This window comes from Odocoileus virginianus, chromosome 5 (assembly GCF_023699985.2).
Source record: "Odocoileus virginianus isolate 20LAN1187 ecotype Illinois chromosome 5, Ovbor_1.2, whole genome shotgun sequence".
Classification (NCBI taxonomy): Eukaryota; Metazoa; Chordata; class Mammalia; order Artiodactyla; family Cervidae; genus Odocoileus; species Odocoileus virginianus.
The window spans coordinates 31,164,650-31,183,986 of NC_069678.1; the positions used below are offsets into that span (position 1 = coordinate 31,164,650).

Genomic DNA, 19,337 nt, shown 5'->3' on the forward strand with positions numbered 1-19,337 from the left:
ATTAATAATAAACATACAGCTATTATCATATAAATATCTGATTTTTCCTTTAACCAACAAAAAGCCCTAAATAAAACCACCATATATTTGGGGACAAAGAAATTGACATGATAAAAGCAGCTGGGTGAGGCAGCAGCATACCTCCAGGATGGGAAAAGTCAGAGATGGAAGCCAGAGAGAGGAGCAGGAAGGCTGGGGCAGGAGGAAGGCTGGCTGCCAGGCAGAGGCAGGGAGAGACAGCGATAACAAGGAAGAGCTGAGTTAGAAAGACATTCTGATTGGGGCACAACGAAGGTGAAAGGCAACTGATACTTTTAGCCTCGAAAACTGGTATAATGTCATCCGTGAAAACATGTAGTTAGAAAAGGAAACAGGAAAAACTTGGTGGCTTCATTTATATGTTTCAGAATCTCCCCAGCTCTAAAGGAGGTGTCCTTTTGTAGCTTTTCCTATCATTTTTCAAATAATAAAGACAATCTTCTTTAATCTCCTCAGCACTTGGAAATACACAATTTTTCAGCAAAAAAAAAAAAAAAAGTCATCTAATGGTGTAACACACACCATTATTTAAGTTCCCCTGAGAAAAAAATTAAACTATGATATGCAATCAATTTTAAGATCCATCCTAGTCTCAAAAAGGTGAAAATGCAAAAAGGGATGTCTCTAAATCAGTGTTTCTCAATCTTTGCCCAGCCAAGAGCCTCTCTAAGCATTTTTTTTCCTAATTGTCCCCCATGAAATTTTACTGTCACAGACAGATCGCATATTTCTATATGTACTGTGTATAAATGTGTTCTTTACACAGAAAAGGAAAACATTTGTTTACCACCCCAAAACAAATTTTTCTCCCTTTAGGGTAATATCACCTGAGGTTGAGGATACATATTAAAAATGCAATGAAATTACAATCAAGCTCAAGTTTAGGGATGCCTGGCATTCCCTTCCCATTAACTCTTCGTTTTTAAAAATTATGTTTACACTATTTTACTAGATAAGGTGTGTGTGTGTGTGTGTCCTGTTTTCATCCAAAGTACATTTTGCCCCCAAACAAACATCAACATTCTTTAGAAAAGAGCGACGCTTAATCATGGTCTCAGTAGGACTCCTTAATATAAAAAATACTAGCTTTCATGTTTGTGCCCAGAGTGAATGTCAGGTTTCTGCAGAGTTGTTAAGTCCTCAGACATGTGACAAGACTACGGTACCGGTAATCATGTTGATATAATACAGCTGGACAGCCTGAGGCGGGAAGCCCGGTGGGTTTCCAGAGTACTCCTTGAAGTCACCAATCTGGGTCTCAGCCTGGGGAGAAGATGGCCTTCTCTACAAGATAACGCTGTCTGCCCCTGTATCCCTCCCATGCAGGTTACCTGCTCCCTTGGTTAGGCTCTTCATCACACAAACTCACAACTAAAAAGAAAAAGGTGGCACAGAAATTTTTCAAATTTCTCTAAAAGTTGCTTCCCCTTTTAAAGAGTCTGTAATTTAGATCTATAAAAAGAACCTACTTAGCACTCAACAGTCAGGAGCTCTTACCACAACCCAACAGAATAGGAACAGTTCACTAAGTTTCTATAAAAACTTTAACAAATTTTTAAAGCATTCATAATTAAAGGGCTCCCTGGCACAGGGAGAGAAGATGCTGAGAAGTCTTCTATTTATACCAAGTTAAACGCTGATTGCCTTACAGCTTCAGGCGTTTTCTGAAACCCCTACAGATCATCAAAAATCACACAGTGGAACATCACAATGTTGCCATTGTTTAATGATTATCTGTGCTGGCAAACTTCACAAAATCATGGCCATTTGTTTTATCAACCAGAAGGCAAGCTGCAGATACTGAATCGTTATAAGACTTTGCACATTCCCAGAAAATTAGTTTCCAGTTTATCTCTATTTTTAGTACTTTACATTGAAGCATGAAATAGTCATTCTCTTTTCAGCAGCTACCAAAGTTCATTTGACGTCGGATAAGTCTCTCTCCCTCCTCCTTAGAATTCAATTAAAATGCTCTGTGCTGTTTTAATTCCCAGGAAATTAAACTGACTTAATTAGGGCAGATGTCAAAATAATTAACAGGCCTATAGTAGCTAAGTATGCTATTAAAAGCATTACAGCTGTAATTAAATCAAAGGTGTAATCCTTGTGAAAGAATCCTACATGTGTGTACAAGTGGAAGCAAATGAAATAACTCAAAAAAATGTCACCACCTGTAAATGTGACCTTCATATACAAGAACTGACTTCAATGCTAAAGGTTCTGATTAAAATATATTTTTTAAAAACCTGCAATATAAAATATATGTATTTCTTAAAATATTCCTTACAAGGTCGACAATTATAGCTCAAGGATATAATAAAGAGAATACCTGTAAAAAGAATGTTTAACACCAGAGTGTCTTATGTTCCCAACGTTTGTTAGGTGAGGAATAACATCAAGAGATATGCTGAGTTTTAATGAAAGCTTTCCATTTCCCCTCCCCTGAATTTGTCAATCCAAGATATGACATAGCTCAAACTGGTAAATCATCTGCCTGAAATGCAGGTGACCTGGGTTCGATTCCTGGGTCGGGAAGATCCCCTGGAGAAAGAAATGGCTACCAGTATTCTTGCCTGGAGAATCCCATGGACAGAGGAGCCTGACAGGCTACAGTCCACAGGATCACAAGAGTCGGACACAGCTTAGCAACTAAACCACCAAGACACGACAGGCTGGGAAACTACATGCCTTGGCAACCGTAAAACTAACTGATTAGGAAACAAGGACAAACTAATCTCATAAGAAATACTGCTTTTTACGACACAAATGTAAGCTTTGAAAGAGAGCATGTGAATACCTCCTACTAAACGTTAGCAACTGCCATATTCTCATTAGCTTTCGAGTCCCACCGACATTTGACATTCAGTGGTCTCCTGGTGTCCGCGAGGGGCTGGTTCTGGAATCCCCGCGGATTCTAAAATGTGCGGATGCTCAAGTCCCTTCCAGTCAAATTGGTGGACGCGCACCCTGCGCATACTAAAGCTGGCCAACAGCATGAGAAATGCAGGCTTTGCCTCGGGCCTAGGCAATCTTTAACAAAATGGGATGGAGAGACAAAGCCAGGTGCCACAGCAATCACACGGGGGAAAGCCAGAGCACCGCCACCCCGCCGTGACCTGGGCAAAACGCAGAGCACCCGTCTAGAGACATCCCACTAGCAGAGACACCCTCCCACTCCCTCACCACCCCGGAGACAGGAAATCCAGCCAGTGGGGGGGCCCCATCCTGCTGAGAAACGCGGAGGGGAGGGAGGGGTTTCCGTGCACGTGGAGGCAGCTGACCCAACCCAGGAGCCCCCAGCTGAACCCGGGGCCACACGCAGCTCGTTTCCATCGCCAGGCCGCTGGCAAAATGCAGCTTTCAGGTGCTGCTCACACTTTCAGCAAAGTACCTCCACCTACTCAACTCTTAAACATAGAAACAAGGGCCTACAAAACGGCATTTTAATTTCTGTCAGAACCAAGGCCATGCTCGTCTGAATAAGTCAGTTACAGCAGCACTAGGCACAGGAAAAGAACAGTACAATCCCCAACACCTACCAGACAATCTGCATAAAACGCCGCGGAAACCGGTTCTCAGACGCAACCCCGGAGAACAGCACCACCCAGCGGCAGTACGAGAAGCTGCATGCGAGCAACGAGAGGCTCCGCCCTTGATGGCCAAAGCGGCTTCTCTTCGCTGAAACCAAAGACCCCGGTAAAATACCTTCCACCCTGCTGGAAAATCTACAATGCGAGCCTCCTCAAAGCCCAACAACTAGGCTTAAAGCAATGATTATTTCATATTTTCTGAGTAGCTGACACATGGTTGCCAAGTAAAATACAGAATATATGTTTGGTGCAATATTTGAGACATGCTAAAAAAAAAAAAAATACTCGCTGTTCATCTAAAATTCAAACTTAACTGGGCATCTTGTATTTTTATTTGCCAATCTGGCAACTCCTGTCCCAAAGTACCCTCTCCTGGAGGCCAGAGATGCATTCACACAAGTCTTTCCGTCATTCACAAGCAGTTACACACCTGTGGCAAGGAAGCTAGCGATGAGCCAGCCAGGGACACTACCGCTCCCTGGCAATGGGCAGGGAAGACGTTCGGTTCCATGATGCTAAAGACTAATTCGGGGAGGGATGCTGTGTACTTAGTCGCTTAGTCGTATCCGACTCTGCAACCCCATGTACTGTAGGCCGCCAGGCTCCATTGTCCATGGAGTTTCTCCAGGCAAGAATACAGGAGTGGGTTGTCATGCCCTCCTCCAGGGGATCTTCCCAACCCAGGGATTGAACCCAGGTGTGTGGCATTGCAGGCTGATTCTTTACCATCTGAGCCACCAGGGAAGCCCAAGAAAACTGGAGTGGGCAGCCTATCCCTTCCCCAGGGGATCTTCCCAACCCAGGAATCGAACCGGGGTCTCCTGTTACCAGCTGCGCTGGGGCCGGGAGCGGCAGGCTAATTAGAGCTCCAGAGAGCCGGGCCATATAATGGGAGCATTATATATAAAATGGGTGAAGACAACACCGCTTGCCTCCTGACAACGGTTGGTGACGCTGCTTCTGTGACCTCCCCTCCTCGTGGTACCGAGTGTCAGTGAACATGAATTGGGAAAGGTGAGGCCCCCAAAACTGCTTTGTCCAGCAAGCCACACACCACCGACTGCCCACATCCAGGCAATGCTTTCTCCAGGAAGAGCTTACTTAACTGGGCTTGTGTTCCAGGGTTCTGAAACCAAACCCGTTTGTTTCCTCAGAAGCGAACTGGTTTTATTTCGCCTGTGGTGCTGCCCTCGGTCTCGCCCCTGCCAGCGCCCACCGAGGCCGCCCTGCCCGCACCTTTGCAGTGGACGGCGATCGCCCCCTCGGTGTTCTCGCAGATATTCAGGAACCTCCGCACGATGTTGTCGCTGGGCGTGCTGCCGTCGATGAAGAAGAGGTCGTAGTGCTCGAAGCCCGCATCCGTGAAGCGCTTCGCCTCGTAGATCTTTTTGTTCAGCCTCACGACCGCCGTCACGTTATGCTTTTTGAAATAAGGAAAGTAGGCTTCGGGGGCGTGAAGAGGATAACCTAAAGGGAAGCAGGAGTTGTAAGCAAAAGGCACGTAGGTCGTCTCATGTAACCCAGGGACACGAACACCCTTCACACACCCTTCACGATAGAGATCAGTCTCAAGAGAGCTTAGGAAGAAAGTGCATTTCTGGAGAGGGTGAGGTAGAAGCACCTTCCTAAAAGTGGCCATCTGAATAACTGGAGAAAAACACCATGGGAGGGAGAAAAGAAAAAAAAAATCTGAGTATTGTAAAGAAACTCTTTAACAGTTCAAAACCTCAACCTCTTGGGATTCAAATCCCAGGAGCAGGCGCCCTCCAAGCCCAAAACAAAGGCATTCATGAGGCCCTCAGGGTGCTCACTAGGCCTGGGACGACTTGTGTTTTTTCTTCCTCTTGGCAAATACTTTTGAACTACAGTTAAAGCCTTTTTGCCAGATGTATAGTTTTAATCTACAGTGCATTCCCCCACTAAAGAGTATACTGAACACCTACTATGTACAAGTCACGAGTGCGTGTAAGTTCTTTGAATCCTCAGAACAACCTATTAAGATAAAAATAGTAAACCCCATGTAACAGTTAACTAAAAGAGGTTGAGTAATCAGTTTAAGAGATATTTTCTCTTTTGAGGCAAACAAGGGGTCAGCCTCCAAATGCCTTCTATTGTGAGTGGGTCCAGCACCATGTGACTATTGCTGGGAGCTGGGTTACAGATGCATGACCTGTGCATGCGTGCTAAGTCACTCCAGTCGTGTCCTGCTCTTTGTGACTCTGTGGGCTGTAGCCCGCCAGGCTCCTCTGTCCATGGGACTCTCCAGGCAAGAATACTGCAGTGGGTTGCCATGCCCTCCTGCGGGGGATTTTCCCAACCCTGGGATGGAACCATTGTCTCTTACATCTCCTGCATTGGCAGGTGGATTCTTTACAACTAGTGCCACCTAGGAAGCCCTACGCATGACCGACACTTGGCCAATCACGAAGGCGACCACTGGGGGCTCTGACCACTGCAAGCCTTACCTAGTGGCCCCAGGGGTTAAAGGGGCTCATTTCTAAGCACACTGATTTCCACGGCTGTAACCCATTCAGGGCACACCAAGGGAGGTGATCTCATTCAGGACTCATTCACCACTCAGGACTCCAAGCGTGGTGGGCAGCAGCAGCCAGCAAGGCGAACCAGCATTTTCTGCACTGTGTCCTTGGCTGTGTCTCCTGCTGTCTCGAACCTCAAATATGCTGGCTGTTTCCTATTTTCTCTCAGTTGCAAGCCAACAAGAGGCTTGGGTATACATGAAACATTTCCCAAACTACCCTTCCCACTGGCTTCCTGTCAGTTTGAAAAATGGGAGGCAGTAAAACACAACTGTAACAACTGGAGGCCAGAGAAGGAAGAGACCCCTTCTGTTTTCCTGCCAGCATGGCTTCTGCAGAAGAGAGGCACTCCCAGCTTGGTTTGGCACTCCCAGCTTGGTTTGGCACTCCCAGCACCAGCCGAGCCTCACGGTCCCCACTCCTCAGGCCCCAAGTGCAAGCACCAGCCCTTTAGAGCTCCCAGGTTGCTGGTCTCACATTTTCCTTTCTGTTCCCCTAACACTGGCCCTTAAAGGCAATAACTTCCTTAATATGCTGGTTTGTTTTTTTCAGTGTTGCCCTTTTACTTTTTAACTTTCTTTCTAGCAAATTCCTTGGGCTTCCCTGGTGGCTCGGAAGATAAAGAATCTATCTGCAAAGCTGGAGACCCGAGTTTCATCCCTAGATTGGGAAGATCCTCTGGAAGTTGTTGTTCAGTTGCTCAGTCATGTCCAACTCTTTGCAATCCCATGGACTGCAGCATGCAAGGCTTCCCTGTCCTTCACCATCTCCCAGAGTTTGCTCAAACTCATGTTCATTGAGTCAGTGATGCCATCCAACCATCTCATTCTCTGTCATCCTCTTCTCCTCCTGCCTTCAATCCTTCCCAGCATCAGGGTCTTTTCTAATGAATCAGCTGTTCCCATCAGGTGCCCAAAGTATTGGAGCTTCAGCTTCAGCATCAGTGCCTCCAATGAATATTCAGGATTGATTTCCTTTAGGACTGACTGATTTGATCTCCTTGCAGTCCAAGGGATACTCAACAGTCTTCTCCAACACCACAGTTCAAAAGCATCAGTTCTTCAATGCTCAGCCTTCTTTATGGTCCAGCTCTCACATGCATACATTACTACTGGAAAAACCGTAAGTTTGACTATTCGGACCTTTGACAGCAAAGTAATGTCTCTGTTTTTCAGTTTGCTGTCTATGTTTGTCATAGCTTTTCTTCCAAGGAGGAAACATCTTTTAATTTCATCTCACCATTTGCAGTGATTTTGGAGTCCAAGAAAATAGTCTGTCACTGTTCCCATTGCTTCCCCATCTATTTGCCATGAAGTGATGGGACTGGATGCCATGATTTTCATATTCTGAATGTTAAGATTCCAGACAACTTTTTCACTCTCCTCTTTCACCTTCATCAAGAGACTCTTTAGTTCCTCTTCACTTTTTGCCATAAGGGTGGTGTCATCTGCATATCTGAGGTTATTGATATTTCTCCCTGCAATCTTGATTCTAGCTTGTGCTTCCTCCAGTCCAAAATTTCTGATGATGTACTCTGCATATAAGTTAAATAAGCAGGGTGACAATATACAGCCTTGACGTACTTCTTTCTCAATTTGGAACCAGTTCATTGTTCCATGTTCAGTTCTAACTGTTGCTTCTTGATCTGCATACAGATTTCTCAGGAGGCAGGTAAGGTGGTCTTCTTTAGGAATTTTCCACAGTTTTTTGTGATCGACACAGTCAAAAGCTTTAGCATAGTCAATGAAGCAGAAATAAATGTTTTTCTGGAATTCTCTTGCTTTTTCTGTGATCCAGTGCATGTTGGCAATTTGATCTTTGGTTCCTCTGCCTTTTCTAAATCCAGCTTGAACATCTGAAAGTTCTTGGCTCACATACTGTTGAAGCCTAGGCTTGGAGAATTTTGAGCATTACTTTGCTAGCCTGTGAAATGAGTGCAATTGTATGGTAGTTGCCCCTGGAAGAGGAAATGGCAACCCACTCCAATATATTTGCCTGGAGAATTTCCTGGACAGAGGAGCCTGGAGGGCTACAGTCCACATGATTGCAAAGAGTTGGACACAACTGAGCAACTAACACTTTCACATTCTAGCAAATTCCTTCTATCACATCCCCTCCTTCTATTTGAAATAAAGTGATTTCCAGTCCTGCCTGGATCCTGCCGAGACATGATCTTCTTAGATCCTGCTCATTTCCTAAACCTCATTTTCCAGCCTTCCCTTGGAGGCTGTGAGCTCCCAAGTATAAATCCAATATGCCTTTTTGGTTTAATTTACCAGAGTTCTGCTGCCTTCAGTCAAGAGCCCTAACTGGTACACTTGGCCAAGGTCGCACAAGGGATGGAGCAGAACTGGCAGACAGGCCTAACACAGCCCAAATACAGGATTTTCACAAACCATGCTGCTTTGTAGCAAACAAGTAATACAGAGCTTATTTATAATCTGTGTAGAAACAGTGACTTATACACATTTAGAGAAAACAGATGCTTTTCAACTTAGGAAAAAAAAACAGATCTGTTTCCCTAGTTGGTTTGTGTGCTCAAATCATTTCCCGGCCTAAAGGGGGAAATAACAAGAGCTCTTCTATTGTGTAAGGAATGGGAAGGATTCATGGGTTCATGAATTCATGGCATGGGAACCTTCCCGTGGTATGATGGGCTGATAAGGGCTTCTGACCCTGGCTTCCTAGCACACTTGGTACCGCCATGATAGCACCTGTCATGAAGTGTGCTAATGGTTCATTTGGTACTGTCCCTCCCCTCCTCCTCCAAAGCTGTGAGATCTTCTCTTTTCATATATGAATTTCCATCATGAGTAAACATTATTACAGATAATATACCTAAATCTACTATCAAGAGAAACTATGTGTATCTTTTGAGACAAGAACACTGAACAGGTATGCAGATTTGGCAATAGGGCATTGAAAAAAATAACAATAATGGTAATAATCATACCTAACATATATTGAGCACTTCTATATGCCAGTCCCTAAGCTAAGTGTTTCATGTATATATCTCAATAAACATTACAATTACTCAGTTACCAATGCCTGGAAAAGTGAACTGACTCATGTACACACTGCTGGGAAGAGACAGAGGCAGCGTTTGAACCCTAGCAGTCAGATTCCCAAATGAACGCTTTCAGTTTACAGTTGATAACAGGAATAAACGGGCTTCCCCAACAGCTCAGCAGTAAAGAATCTGCCTGTCACGGCAGGAGCTTTGGGTTCGATCCCTGGGTTGGGAAGATCCCCTTGAGAAGGAAATGGCAACCTACTCCAGGATTCTTGCCTGGGAAATCCCATGGACAGAAGAGTCTGGTGGGCTATGGCCCATGGGGTCACAAAAGAGTCAGACACAACTTAGCGACAGAACAGTCAGATTCCAGGGCCTGTGCTGGGGCTGATTTCAGGCAAAACCCAACTCCATTCTATGTTAGAAAAAGGGACATTATATGAACATTAAGGGCTGCACTTCCCAGAGTTGGTGAGCAAATATCTTAAAAATCCTCAAAAAAATGTTTCAAACAAGTTACAACCAACAATGACAATATCCTCTGACTCCTAAACAACTGTTTGTGGGTGTCTTTACTGTGTTCAGATGCTTCTGATAGGGGACTGGTTTTAGCAATGTGGAGTGTGAGCAGATGGAGCATTCAAACAAACCTTCCTCCATCTGGCCGCTAGATGGAGCCCTGGCATCATAAAGCTCAAGCACAGCCCTGGCGCTGACCAGAAAGATGTTCAGAAAGAGGGATTGTGAAAATGCATCTCTCCCCAGCCCCCCATTTAAAGTTAGGAAACTTCAGAACAGTGAAGTCAAATGACCAATCCCTCCATTCTTTATTAAAAGTTAAAACGGCAATATAGGCAGGCAAATTGGAAAGCAATAAAATATGTTTCTTAGGTTCTCTAATGATAAAAATATAATCAGAGTATCTGCTCTCTCATAACACCTGTTAATGTGCCCAACACTGCAAGACACTTCCTAAAAAACCTCGGTTGTGTGTGCTCAGTTGCCCAGTCATGCCCGACTCTGTGACCCCATGGACTGTAGCCCACCAGGCTCCTCTGGCCACGGGATTTCCCAGGCAAGAATATTGGAGTAGGCTGCCATTTCCTCCTCCAGGGGAGCTTCCCCTCGCAGGGATCCAAGCCACATCTCTTATGTCTCCTGCATCAGCAGGCAGGCTTTTTTACACTGTGCTATAATATCTGTAATCCTCACCAAATGCCTGCAATGTGTATCCTACTTTCCCCCTTTTGACGCCGAGAGAAGTTGAAGAACTGGTACAAGTGAACACAGCCAGTTAACCGATGCAATGGACATGAACTTGGGCAAACTTGGCGAGATGGTGAAGGACAGGGAGGCCTGGCGTGCTGCTGGGGTCGCAGAGTCGGATATGACTGACGGATTGAATGACAACAATACAGCCAGTTAGGGGCAGAGCCAGGCTTCAACCGGCTCAGGCTCTACACCTTGAGCTTCTCTCCTTAAGTGAGCCAGGTGACACTTCAAATTGTTGGGATTCTCTGTTCCAAGCTGTCTTTCTCTGTGCCTTTTACTTTCTTTTTAAGGTAGAAATGAGAAGGACACTGACACCTGGGAATTTGGGGGATTTTTTGAAAAAAATTTGAAATCGAATTTGTCCTATTGCTACATTAGTCAAGTTTATTAACCAAAACCTTCCAACCCGTCAAAAATAATGTGAACAAAGATGGTTGAAAGGAATTCCTAGTTAGTCTCTGCTGACACAACACACACTTAAGACTGCTATAATGCTTTCTGCCAGATCCCAAGATTTTAGGGCTTCCTTTTACTACATCCTAGCAACAGTTATTTGAGTGTTAATTTCTTAAAAGTATACCTTTTCTACTAACAGACCCCCTAAAACGACTTTCAGCCTCCCCAGGAAACACAGGGTTTCTCAACTCAAAAAAGAAAAAAGAATGTGCCAGGATTTCACTGTAACTGGATCAAGTTTACTAATTACATCAAAAAATATTTTCTTAAGTTCAAAAAGGACACTTTACCTTAAATTAAAACCCTCTGCAAAAAATAGAATGACACTTTCAGTGAATATCAGATTTTAAAATGGGGATTCTGGTAAAGTATCAATATTCTACCAACTACAGCCTTAAATGAAATTGCTCTAGACATAAAAACTGACAAGTATATAAGCAGCACTTTTCAGACCTTTTTTTCCCCCTCAATGTGAGAGGGCACAATATACGCATTCAGAAAAGATGTATATAGAGTGATGACTTGACAGTGGTTATTTTTAGATAATATAATTACACATGACTTTTTATCTAAATTGCTTAAAGTTTCTATAGTGAACATGTTCTTCCTCTGAAGTAAAATTAAAAAAGGACACAGAATTTGGAATCAAAGAGACCTATGTTTGAATCCACACAATGTTACTTTCCAGCTATGTCAACCTGGGCAAGTTAGGATACCAAGATCTCCATCTTCTCAACCACAAAATAGCTACCACCTGCTCCAGGGAGTGGTTCTGATTATTAAATAGATGAGGTGTGCACAAAAGGCTTAGCACCACTCCTTGCACATAAGCAAATGGTAGCTAACGATTTCTCCATATTGTTAAACAGGACTGGAAATAATTTTAAGATTTTTGACAATTAAGAACTGACACATAAAGCATTCATGTCCTTGTTACCTTGTGATTCCTCTTCTGAGAGTTTAGAAAACAAACTGGGGCTGCAAAAAAGATATATGGACAAGTATGCCAACCACTACAGGTTTTAAAAGGTGAAAAACTATACTAACTCAGATCTCATTCAAAAATTAATCAAGTGATCAGCAAAACTATGGTATAGTCATTGAATGCATTCATGGAAAATTATAGTGAAGATCTACATTTATCATGAAGATTTATCATCTATATTTATAATGAAGATCTCCTTGCCATAGAAAGGAGTCTGTGATACGTTAAGTGAAAAAAAGTTGCTATAAGACATCAATCATGTCTTTTAAAAAAAAAAAAATTTTTGTAAGTCTGTGTGTTTTGTGTGTGTGTGTGTGTGTGTGTGTGTGTGTCTGTGTATTCTTTAGGGGAAAAAAATGTGCAAACAAAAAAAAAAAAAAACAGAGAAACGGAAAATTAAAATCCTCAATAATCCCACCACCAACTAGTAAACCTAGAAAACACAGTTACAATTATAGATCACTTTTTATGCTGCTTTTGAGTTTTTTTATTATTTGGGAACCCAGTAGCAGAATGGAAAAGGCAATGGCGACCCACTCCAGTACTCTTGCCTGGAAAATCCCATGGATGGAGGAGCCTGGTAGGCTGCAGTCTATGGGGTCGTGAAGAATCGGACACCACTGAGCGACTTCACTTTCACTTTTTATGCTGCTAATATTAGTTCATCTGCATTTTCTTCTTTTTTAATAATGATAATCAGGCATTACCTCTATAAAAATATTTTAAATGGTTTTTTAAAATTATATTCCTCAGCTTCTCTTTAAGGAAATTTCATTTAAAAAGGAAATCCTAAATGGTAAAATTCTTTCAGCTTCACCAAATGAACATGCAAAAACAAAGCCACGACAGAAACCACATGCCTACTAAAGTTTTCTGGGTCTGAGTTGGGTCATTTTGCACCAAAGGGAGATTTAATCAATCCTGTCTTGAAGACCAACTCTGGAAAAGCAGTTCCCTCAGGCACTTAAGTTATTCCTAACAACCCAACAGAACAGAGGTTAATCAGTCAATATCTGGAGTGAAAAAGACTCATGAGCAACTTTGTGAATAAGAAGATCTAACTCTGGCTTCGGTACAGAGACCTCCTGTTTGTCAGGAGGATTACCCGTCCCCAGAGGAAAACCATAATTAAGGAGAGTTTCCACACATGATAAGCACATGTGTGGAAACTCAAACAAATGATCAAATCCAAATGCATGAATAACCATATACAATGAAACTAGATTTTGGAATAAATAGTTATGATAATGATGATAATTTAAAGAAGAATAAATCTAGAATAGGGGTTTTAAATTATGTTTCTTTGGAGGACTAGAGTTCCGACTGTCAGACCAGATAGGGGGCAGGAAAAAGATAAGTTATTATGTTCATGGGTGTTTTTTTTAACTTTATGTATTTCTCCCATAAATTATTCTTAAACCTTTGGTGCCTATCATTATTTGTGTTCTAGGGAATGTGAGGTTAAAAAAAAAAGTTAAAAAATATATGCTAATGAGGAAACTCACATAGCCAACCATATTTCATTCAAAAGGCTTTTTATTAAATTTATTTATTTTTAATTGAAGAATTGCTTTACAGTATTGTGTTGGTTTCTGCCAAACATTAACATGAATCAGCCATAGGTATACCTGTGTCCCTTCCCTCAAGAGGCTTATTTTTTGTCTTTTTTCTTCCCTGAACATGTATGCCTCTGGCTATACAAAGACTGCAAATAAGTAGTTTAACTTTTGTCAGCAGGAAGATTGTTCCTAGCTGTCATGATGAAACTAGACAGATCAGTGTGGTAACAAGGTTTAGAAGCTATACTGTGGGCTGACGCACCACCAGTTCTGCATATTACTCTGTGAACCTAGGCAAATTCCCTGCTCATAAGTCTCGGTTTCCTCTGTGAAATGGAGATAGTGCCTACACCACAAAGAATTGTGTGTGCACTAAATAAGATGATGCTGTGATTAGCTGGTAGCCAGCACACAGTAAATACTTAATAAATGACACCTATCATCACCATCATCACATTATTAATCATGTTATTCCCAAAAGGATACTGTGATGTGCAGCACGCCTCCACCACCAAATAAATCTGAGATCAGCTGACAGAATTCATCAACCTGCTTATTGTTGTGATCAGTTGGTTTCTCAGATTCTTCTTTAATAATTGGATCAAGGTAAAGTGAACACCCTATTAACAGCAACCTATAAATTTGCTAGTTTTAAAACAGTGATTATGGTCCACTTACTAAATTCTAAATTTAACATACTAATTACTACTGTTCAATTTCTTAATTAATAAATATTCTCTGGAGAATATTACCAAAAGAAAGGATTATCTTAGGAAACCAAGAAATGAAAGAAGATGAACTAAAACAAATTTTTGGAGGGTAAAGTAAAGAAAAACCTACCATTTTCAATTTTGCTTTTGGGATGTGGTCCACTAAATGCTAAAAATTTTCCTGGAACAATCCAGTTGAAGTCACCATTTTCAACTCGCTGGGAGGATTTTGTGAGAAAAGAGAAGAAAAATATTTTATAATCCTTATACAATTTAGAAAACCCTTACAAATAAAACTGCTTTTCACTCTATTAGTACTAGACTAACTAGCCATATATGAAGACAAAATAATACAGCTTAAAATAAAAACACATCTGATTCTCAAAATGTTTATGCATTCAATCTGCTTCAGAAAAGTTTTATCTAGAAAAGTTTAGAAAATTTTATTTAAAGTGGAGATACTTCACTGAAAATAATTTTGTCTGTTGGCTACTCTGCAATGAAAATGAAATGAAAACAAACATTGCTTGTCCTGGCAAGAAATAAAGGCAAACAACAGAAGACATAAAATACAAGCACTTTCCATGAATATGGTAAACATCCTTTAAACAATGAAAAAAAATCTAAAACTATCTGGGTCATGAGGAACACACCTCCATTTTTTGTTTGTTTTTGTAGGTTGCTATATTTTGTCAGTGCTGATCTTTAGACTGGGAAACAGAAGTCAGGAATAAGAGACAGAGGCTCATCAAACCCTCATGGTATACCACAAACTGGAGACAGCCAGGGTCTACTGCAGGGGCTACAAACCCAACAGTTACAAGGGTCAGGCAAGAGATATCAGGTCAGTTCAGTCACTCAGTCGTGTCCAACTCTTTGCAACCCCATGGACTACAGCACGCCAGGCCTCCCTGTCCATCACCAACTCCCAGAGCTTGCTCAAACTTGTGTCCATTGAGTCAGTGATGCCATCCAACCATCTCATCCTCTGTTGTCCCCTTCTCCTCCTGCCTTCAATCTTTCCCAGCATCAGGGTCTTTTCCAGTGAGTCAGTTCTTCCCATCAGGTGGCCAAAGTACTAGAGCTTCAGCTTCAGTATCAGTCCTTCCAATGAATATTCAGGACTGATTTCCTTCAGGATTGATAGCTTTGATCTCCTTGCAGTCCAAGGGATTTTCAAGAGTCTTCTCCAACACTACAGTTCAAAAGTGTCAATTCTCTGGGACTCAGAGTTCTTTATGATCCAACCAACTCTCACATCCATACATGACTACTGGAAAAACCATAGCTTTGACTAGACAGACCTTTGTCAGCAAAGTAATGTCTCTGCTTTTTATTATGCTGTATAGGATTATCACAGCTTTCCCTCCAAGGAGCAAGCATCTTTTAAATTCATGGTCACAGTCAGTCTGCAGTGATTCTGGAGCCCAAGAAATGGCTTGCTGCAGGGTCAGGACACTAAATACAACTATGTGTGCATAAGTCCTTTTGAAGGAGGTCACCATTACCTTCATTACCTCTACCAGAGTTTGGCCTCAGGCCAAACAACAGGAAGGGAACACAGCCCCACCCATCAACAGAAAATTGGATTAAAGATTTACTGAGCATGGCCCCACTCAACAGAATAAGACCCAGTTTCCCCCCGAGTCAGTCTCTCCCATCAGGAAGCTTCCATAAGCCTCTTATCCTTATCCATAGAGAGAAGACAGAATGAAACCACAATCACAGAAAACTAACCAAACTGATCACATGGACCTCCACCTTGTCTAACTCAATGAAGCTATGAGACACGCTGTGTAGGGCCACCCAAGACGGACATGGTGGAGAGTTCTGACAAAACATGGTCCACTGGAGAAAGGAATGGCAAACCACTTCAGTATTCTTGCCTTGAGAACCCCGTGAACAGCATGAAAACATAACAGCAAGAAACATAAACAAAGGCAAATGCTCCTCAGTCCAAGCCAACTGACCACAGGAAAGCTGATTGAATATGACTGATCTTCCAACTGGATGTTCATATAAAATCTCTCTACATTTGAAACATTTCAAATTAAGTTTTTAAATACTAATAAACGAAATAAAAGACATTAGTGGACTGACTTTAATCAGCAGCTATCAGTCTCTGCTCTGCACACTCTAGGACCCTCAGGAAACACCTGAAAACCAGGCAAGGGGTCGAGCATCCTCCCACTACTCCTTCATCTCCTTCACTTTCTTCCCTTCCTGGTGAGCCTCTGAACCCACGGAACACTGGGGCAGGATTGAGGGTACCCAAACTTTGCATTCTACTGGGACACAGTTGTGCAGTGCATCACAAAACACATGTATCTCTTCTTCCCACAAGCATTGTTTAGCCAACCCCCAACCCCTACTCCCACCCCACCACCAGATGCAGCTCCCAGTCTCCAAGTCTCCACCCTCTATAGCACTATGTAGGCACCTCCCCAGGCAGGGAAGGAAGGCAGTTCTCTCTGCTGGGCCAAGGTAATCCACACAAAAGGCTCTGTCCTCCACAACTCGGCAGAGACCTCAGTGTGGGCATCTGTCAAATAGTCTGCACTCCACTGTAGGAGCTGATGTGTGCATGGGCATGCTCAGTTGCCCGGCTGTGTCTGACTCTTTATGATCCCAAGGACTGCAGCCCGCCAGGCTCCTCTGTCCATGGAATTTTCCAGGCAAGAATACTGGAGTGGGTTGCCATTTCCTCCTCCAGGGGATCTTCCCAGGGACAGAACCCACCTCTCCTGAGGCTCCTGCATTGGTAGGCGGATTCTTTACCACTCAACCATTTAGAGTAATGCCACCAAGGAAATCTGGAGCCTCTACTTTAATTACTTATACTGCCCATTGGATTTGATTTTCACAGAAACCATAACTTAGGTGTACAATTTTCATATTTAAAATGCAGATGGTTCTTTCCAGATATAAAAAGTTATAAATGAAACTTTCCATGACACCTTGTACATGTCTGAATCACATTAATCTAATCATAATAAACATAAAATCTCTATAATGTCCTAAATAAAGTCTTAGAGATGCTATGAGTGTTCACACCAAATTAAATGTCAAGCATAGCTATCTATTTAGAACAATTTGAACAAAGAATCTAATATATAGCTGTTTATGATAATTAAACATACATTTTCTTATTTTAATAAAGCAGTCAAATTAATGGCCCAATATCCCTCTCAAGTAATTTCTAAGCTTAAAACATTTTAAAAATTCAAAAATAAAGGTATGCTCTAATCACCAAAAGGCTAAAACCAACTATTTATTAACAGTAGAAGAAAACCGGTTTCTATGTTTACTATTCCTATATCCTTGAACAGGAAGTGGGCCTACATAAATACATTGTGCTATGTCTGTTTATTCGGATTATAGACATCCATTTGGTTAAATAGTAACCTTCTGTAATCAATTATATGGAGAGAGGCGATGGACTCATTCACAGAAAAGAATATGTTTGCAAGTCTGCCTACCCAAAAAGATAAACGTTAGATAATAATGGGCTATATTTAGTAGCTTGGATAAGGTTAATGGTGTAAACAATGAGATTTAGGTCTTAGATCCAAATCTGACAAACAAACAAAAAATTAGTAAGAAAATTACAGCTTTTAACTGAGTAATACGTTAAACTTACTGGTAAGTTTCCAAAATTAATATCCATGCCTTCTTTCACAGTAGATTATACAAATGTCAATATTTATTAATTATAAAATACTTATGATGACACAAGCTGGTTTTTCTAATTAAATGTATGTGCCTGTGCATACAAGTGTGCACATACATACACACACACTTCCAAGAAACCTAGATCAGACAGGAACTTAAGGTATATTACCACATTTTACAAGCTAACATCTAGGCAAAGGTGAACTGAGAGAATGATTTTACCTCTTCTAATCTAAAGCCTACAACCTATGTAAAGAAACTGCAGATGTTCTTCACTGCAAGAAAATCCCAAAATGAAAATTTGAGTTCTTGAAACTGACACATTTATGTGTTAACATTCATGTAACTCTGGGATACTTGAGCTTACAAAAGACTCACCACATTTCTTTGGAATAGTTAACTCTCCTGGTGCATTTAATTTGCAAAAAGAAGGAATCAATGTTTCTTACAAAGTAAAAGAAAAACAGCATTAAAACTGAAAAATTTCTTGAGTAAGAATTAAATAAAATCTAATTTGACTTGAACACCTGAATTTTTACAACTTCTAAGAAGGCATGCCTCTGTTGAGATGGTCACAGTCTCTGAAAAGAATACTGAAAAACATTTGGCCATTTTACCACTATAAAAAACAGACAGTAAGAGAGAAAAGATAGACCTTTGGGTTGACAATTAGTGGACTGGTTCCCTTTATCAACAGATGTGTTTTCTAATACAATACAGATAAACAGTTTTTAAGCATGATTCAAAATTCATTAAAATATTTGCTAAGCCTTTATTATATATCAAGGACTATAATTTGGCATCATACATAAAATAAAAAATACTCCCTCTGTTCTCTTAAGGAGTATGAAAACAAGTAACAAATAACATTAACAAGAATAACAGCAAACACACACCAAAGGCTCTGTGCTAGGCACTACAGTATGACATGCAACTTGTTTCTTTAGGGCAACCTTTAAGGTTGGTGTCATTACCTTCTCCCTTCTACCTATCGCTATAGACTGAATGTTTGTGCCTTCCCAAAATTCACATGTTGAAACCAAATCCCCAGTGAAATGGTAGTAGGCAGTGGGCCCTTTGGGAGATTAGGTCATGAAGATGGAGCCCTTACAAAAGGATCAGTGACCTTTTAAGAGACCGCCAGAGAGCTCCCTCTGTGAGGACACAGGGAGGACATAGAAGGATCTGGCCATCTATGAACCAGGAGGAGGGCCATTTCCAGACAACAGTTCTGCCGGTGTCTTGATCCTGGATTTCCCAGCCTCCGGAACTGTGAGAAATAAGTGTCTGTTGTTTAAGCCACACAGTCTACAATACTTTGCTACAGCAGCTTGAACTAAAACATTCATTAAAGAAAAAGTTGCATTAAACTTTGATAAATGCTGTCATACACATACATAAGAGGTTTCATGATGGCACAAAGATTATTTTAAAAATAAAGACAGAACTACAAGGTCTTTTTTATTCATTAAAACACCTTCTTTATATTTCCTTACTTTCTGAA

At 41.6% G+C, this 19,337-nt stretch overlaps 1 protein-coding gene across 4 annotated transcripts in view; it reads right to left on the bottom strand.

Annotated features, from left to right (window-relative positions):
• Nucleotides 1–19,337, bottom strand: part of CDC14A (cell division cycle 14A) — a 189,508-nt gene that overhangs the window by 61,306 nt on the left and 108,865 nt on the right. For all 4 annotated transcript variants that reach the window (XM_020906073.2, XM_020906074.2, XM_020906072.2 and 1 more), the window contains exons 8-9: nucleotides 14,292–14,379; nucleotides 4,866–5,096 (exon numbers count right to left, since the gene is read on the bottom strand). In XM_020906073.2, coding sequence (XP_020761732.1) covers nucleotides 4,866–5,096; nucleotides 14,292–14,379 — 319 coding nt within the window. The remainder of the gene's footprint in view (nucleotides 1–4,865; nucleotides 5,097–14,291; nucleotides 14,380–19,337) is intronic.